General features: G+C 36.3%; 1 protein-coding gene across 1 annotated transcript in view; it reads right to left on the reverse strand.

Moving 5' to 3' along the window:
- igf2bp3 (insulin-like growth factor 2 mRNA binding protein 3) overlaps positions 1-3325 on the reverse strand; it is a 182394-nt gene extending 179069 nt beyond the window's left edge. The window contains exons 1-2 of the mRNA XM_072283096.1: positions 2765-3325; positions 1766-1826 (exon numbers count right to left, since the gene is read on the reverse strand). Coding sequence (XP_072139197.1) covers positions 1766-1826; positions 2765-2939 — 236 coding nt within the window. The 5' untranslated portion in view covers positions 2940-3325. The remainder of the gene's footprint in view (positions 1-1765; positions 1827-2764) is intronic.
- Between the last annotated feature and the right edge of the window lie 2675 nt (positions 3326-6000).

The following is a 6000-nucleotide window of genomic DNA, read 5'->3' on the forward strand; positions in this document are numbered from 1 at the left end:
ATTTACATATCTGATCAAATCATTTCCAATTAAATTCCACACAAAAGGAACAAAACCACAACCAAATCTCAAACTCAGCGTACCAAGTTTTAAATATGTTCTAAATTTTAGGATTACTTACTTTCTGACAAAATCAATGGCGATTTACAAAGAAATATACTTCTCTAATCTAGATTATAAGGGATGTAACAAGCAAAGGCAAAAACTCAGCACAAGTTACAAGATCATCAATTGAGCCTCATTCTCAAATGTTAGTTTACCATGAAACATTTTAAACTAACTTCCTACTGTTATTAATAATTTAAATTACTTAAAAAATGTGAACAGAATCCATATTTTCCAAAGATTTACAATGAAACCCCAGATTATAGCAAGAGCTACAAGGGAAATTGGTCCATATATACCAGTCTAGTTTCTGTACAAAGAACCAAACCATTCACTAAAATTATCAGTTGCATCCAGTTTCACCTTTGAACAAGTTACACAAACTTGTTCAGGAACATGGAAAGTCTCACAAGAAACAGCTTTCACTTAGAACAGATTTAAATAATGTACTAAAATGTTAATAAATTACTAAATAAAAGTCATATTTTACAAATGGCCTTAAATATTAAATTTGCATCTTTTTAGATTCAAGCCCAATTTAATTGTTTACATACTTTGCAATCAAAAAGAACACAGACATGATGATTTAGTCATATCTGCTCTAATTATTAAATACGGAATCCATGGAAGGCAAACAGTGTCGATTGAAATTGAACACAATTATGGGAGCAGAAGGTGTTCTCAAAAGGCTTCTCCTACAATAAACTCTTCATCATCAATTTGCAACTATAACAGCATTTTCAGCAACTTCTCAGTATTCACCACAAATGACCATGTTACCCATGCTCAGAAAATGGTTAATTGACATGAAGTGGAAAGATTTGTTCTTAATTAATATTCTCAAAAGTGTGTTCCATTTTCAGGCATAATTACAAAAATGCACATGTTGATTGTGGAAAACATCATACTTCGATTAATAAAACTCTTATATGAAAACAAGTATCCCACCAAACAATTCAACTTTTAGAGGAACACAAAATGGCAAGACTAAAAATTCTATTAGCCATTTTAATTCTCAAACTTACAACAATTGATTACCTCTCCAAAATGTTAGCCACATTCTATTTTGGGATGGACAAAATTTGACTACGAGATTGAAGAACAATTGACGTTTAGTTCCAACTTCAATCATAGCCCAATTTATGTCTTTTTATAATAGCAGTAGCATTTCATTTTAATAAATCGTATTACACCATATATATGGGAACCATCTACACATTTGCAGCCCTTTTTGAAACCGATTCAGATATTTTTCTGTACAACAAAGGTTTTAATTTTAATGGTCTTGGAATTTTCCTCTCTTGGATTGACAACTCCTCAAGTGCCAAAAGCATCTCAGCATTTCCAGCTGAACCACGAACTTTTTTAAAAAACTACTGCGTCAGGTCCAACAGCTTAAGGTAAAGCTCCTTGAATCTTCCGAACCAAAATTAAAGGAGTTGAATTAAACACCAACATAAATTAAGGAAATAAGATTATAAACAAAATGCATCACCCCAAAAAGGTATAATAAGCAAATTCAAAAAGGCAATTGATGTTCCTTTAAAATGCACGAAACTCACATCAATTGGGGTTTGGATAACATTTAGTTCAAAACAGACAGATCGGTGCGTTTTATTTTAATTTGGACAGACAAATAAAGCTAAGTTCACCCGTTTACCTTTGTCGTTTAGGAACGGAGTGCTCCACTTCTATAGATTTCCCGTGCAGCTCCACTTTACCTACGGAAACACACAAAATACGAGCGTTTATTAAACTACAGCGAGTTCAGCATTTTAAAAATTGTCCGGTTGTTTTAAGTGCGTTTATCTAAGCGCGTGATTCTGATCAACAACTTCCTAGGTAGCGATGTTACTAATCCTCCGAATCAGTTTAACAACAGGAATTCGAAGACAAGCGCGAAGAGTTTAAACAAGTACATTAGAAAAAGTCGTGCACTCAATTGTTCTGTATTCTCATCTGCAGCCATGTTTCGAGTGGCCGACTGCTAAAGGACACTTTTGGGACTCAGCATGGCCGACTGGAAACCAATTCGCGCTGTCAGATGCAATAAACGAAAATACACTTGGTCTTTGGTCGTTTCTGGCGCAATTACTTTTTATTTGTCTTAATTTTTTCCTTAAAAAAATAAAATATAGAGGCAGAAGTGCGCGTTCCCTTCCTGGGCGCGCATTGATTTGAATGGAGCCTCCGAGCTGCCGCCAGGATCGTTAAAGGCCTACAACACTATCACTTTCCCATTTTAAGTATTTACACACAAAAAAAATCTCAACTCCATTAGTTGAATAAATAAAAGATAACGCATTCTGCACAGTACTGATCTCTACTTAGCTCCTTCCAAACCTTTAAAACGCTACTATACTTTATAAACAGTGGTTTAAAAAAAAGACCGCGTGCCGCTGCGAAAGAATAGAATGGGGTCTAACAATTAGGGTTGTAAATTTTTAAAATTGAAGCAAGGAGAGTTTAGTGTCTCTTCCGCTGATGTCTGGGCAAGTGCGAGGGACGCGCGTGCTCTGGGAAGTTATTTTTTCAAGTGCTCAATAGCTCAGAGTTTCTGCTAAACCCAGACACAAGGCCTCTCAACCAACCCAGGTTACGGCCAGGTTGGTCGTTAAACACGAGGTTGGATGGGTGTATTTGAGATTAAACTGCTTACCTGACAGGGTATCTATAGCCTTCATAGCACAGTTATCATCTGGGCAGTCGACAAATGCATAGCCAGTTTTGACGAGGAATTGTCCAGAGAAGGGAATCTTCCACTCTCTGAAGAGACTCTCTAAGTCTACAGTGGTAACGTTCTCGGTGAGATTCCCAATATACAGCTTATTCATGTTGCAGAAACTGCAAAAGATCTCTCCTTCTTTATCTTCCCCTTTGGAGAAACAATCGGTCGAATTAAATATAAAACTGAGGAAGGATAAGTCCTCAAAAGGAATAAAAATAAATTCCCAGAACAAATAGTTGTGTTAACAGTCCAGGATGGCGGGCCGCGGAGAGAGGGAAAAAAACTATTTTTTGTCTTCCCCCAAAACCCCTTTCGCAAACAGGCTGTGAAAATGTCACACTACGTTACTCTAAGCACCGCCTCTAAATAAAATGCGGCTCTAAAAAATTCCCTGAAAATTCGGACTGAATGGGCCACGTGGTCAAACTACACATCAACTCTTCACGTGAGGAATGCCAGCTATTCAGTTCTCCTCGGGAAGGGAGGGGTGTGGGGCAGAGGGGAGATATGTCCCGATTGTACAATAACATTTGTGGGATTGTTAATCGCTGCGTTTTCCCCCTTCGGTTTCCCTGTATGCGCCTTCTCATTCGTACGTAGCCCCGACTCTTGCACCCTATCAAGTGCTTCAGCCTCGCTACCAATTGAGCGAGTTTTTTTCACCCAAGCCTGTAGGTTTCATTCATTGGTTTAAATCACTCTGCCGTGGACTAGAATGATGGCGCGAAAACTGGCCCGGCTGCTGCGCTCCCTCGGTGCGGTGGCCCTGCGATCCCCTCCCAGTGATTTGCCACGAGGAGGGGAGGGGGCAGCTGTTTGCATAGGCATGGGGGGGGGGGGGAAGGAAAGTGCAATTCCGCGGTCTGAGCCTCGTGTCTTCCCTCTGAATTCCATTGCCCACTTTTGAAAGGACAACTCGTTCAGAAGATGCCTAGCCCGTCGCCACCAAAACGGAAACCTTGCAATGGCTGCACTCTAATAAACGAGACGTAACTACTTTATATTTTGAAGCTTCCCCCCACCCCCTTTGTATCCGCTCCGTCTTCTAACCCCAACTTGCTAGTTACTGCTTAGAACCACGAGAAGATGATTGTAGGATCGCATCGAAATGTTGGTTGGATTTCGATTTTTTTTTCCAAATATGAAAATTGGGGTGGTGCAGTCTGGTCGTCGTTTCCATTGTAAAATTGGAACTAAAGGTGTTCGAATTTTTAGTGGTTGTTGCGATTTTAATATTTGAGCATAAATATTACAATAAATACTGAAATTGATCAAATCTGAAACAAATTGTGCCAAAACGTCGTGTATTTTAAACGGACCCTTTTCGTTCTGAAAAAGGTCAGAAATGGTAAATCTCAAATCGCATTGTTGCATTTTAGTGTCAGAGGCGTTCAGAATGAACGAACGGAAGAAATTCGACATCCGAAATCGAACCCGCGTGGGATTTTTTTTATGATGTCGTTGGTAGGCGCGTCTTTAAGAAATTCAGTTTTTACCGATTTAAAACTTGTTTAAAGCAAGATCGTCGTTTGGTGAAAAAGATGCGGATCTCCCTCTCCGGAGGTGGAACCCTTCGAAAATTAGAAAGTAATTGTCAATATCATTTTTATTTTTAACCTTTCAATTGTTTCACGTGAATACAGCTGTCTGCTTTACTGGCCCAGATAGCGCGGAACGCCCTATCTAGCGCCTACCACGTTTTTTTAATCCTTAAAATTAACCTAAAAAATGCAATTAAATTGCGTTAATGACTGCCAAGTCTTTTGTTTCGATCGTAAATGATAGTCGTTCTGATTGTTACGTCCTTCCCTGGAAAATTATAAAGTTTATATATTTATTCATAGTGAAAGACGAATACTTTTTATTTATACGGTATGGTATTATTAAACTATGGAAAAAAAATTCTCTAATTGTTTGTGCCCTTCATGCTTTCGAAAGTTGGAGTAGTTAGGAACAATTATTAATCTCTGATTCAGTTGTAAGTCTATGCAATTCTGTACTTTTGGGCACTCCATTCCTGTACAGGGTAACAAAATAATCTGCCTATTGAAAGGACAAAGAAAACTGTCCATGGAGCTAACAAAGTATGGAAATACCAATTACCAATTTAATTTGGGTAAGGTTAATTGATCACTTCAAATACTAGAACTCCACTATATAGGAACATCAAAACTGGAGATTGTGGGTGGAAATTATAACTTTAGGTCCAATGCTGTTTTAAAAAAAATAATTTCAGTAGGATCTCCTGGCATAAAAGCAATGTAGAGAGAATAATATTCAAGATCTAACATTAAGGAAACTTACTTTATGGTAAAATTAGAGGACAAAATCAAATTTGCAACAAATCTTAAGATTTTTTGTTACTCATTATCACTGACTACCTTAGGATTGTTTTTTTAAAACTCAAAAGTGCCAACAGTGTTCATTTAGAAGTTATCAAAAAAATTGGTCTCAAACCTATATCCTTAAAAGCATGTTGTTTTAATTCAGACATTGGGTTTGTGACAAAGAAAAAATGTTAACTCCTTTTGTAGCTAAAGATCTGTTTGAACTTTATATACCACACTGTTTTAATGTAAAACAAATATAAATTTTTCTGACTGACAAAATCATAATTAAGTTGGAAAAACTTTGGGTGGTGGGGTGGAACTTGTCAACTAACTTGTATAACTTTTAAAACTTTATCAGATTTTTCAGAGTATCTTAAAATAAAAATTTTAAACTCATGCCTATTTTACCTTATAATTTATAACTTTCATGTTAGTTGTACTATATTATAATCCTTGCTAAAAGAACAATTATGTGAAATCTTAAAATGTCTCAAATGTTGGGTGAAACCATATTTGCATAAACACAAACAATGAAGTGGAGATTAAACCTGATCCAATAAGTTGAGTTCTCTGAACTGGTTAAATACTATGTTCTTGTGAAAAAGAAGTTGTTGTTTTTTTTTAGTATTCAAGTTATTTTGGATAGTGAATTTAAATAATTGATTTGTATTAAAGTGACTGACTTTGATTACCAAAAATTATTTTTAGAAACTCCATATACGGTTTTATAGTATCACATTGTTCAACATATTTTATTGTTAAATTAGAAAATTCTTTTTAAAAAATTGAAATGTTGTTAAACATTTGTAAAAGTTTCTCAATTTTCTATGGAAGAAT

This window comes from Mobula birostris, chromosome 19 (genome assembly GCF_030028105.1).
Source record: "Mobula birostris isolate sMobBir1 chromosome 19, sMobBir1.hap1, whole genome shotgun sequence".
Lineage (NCBI taxonomy): Eukaryota > Metazoa > Chordata > Chondrichthyes > Myliobatiformes > Myliobatidae > Mobula > Mobula birostris.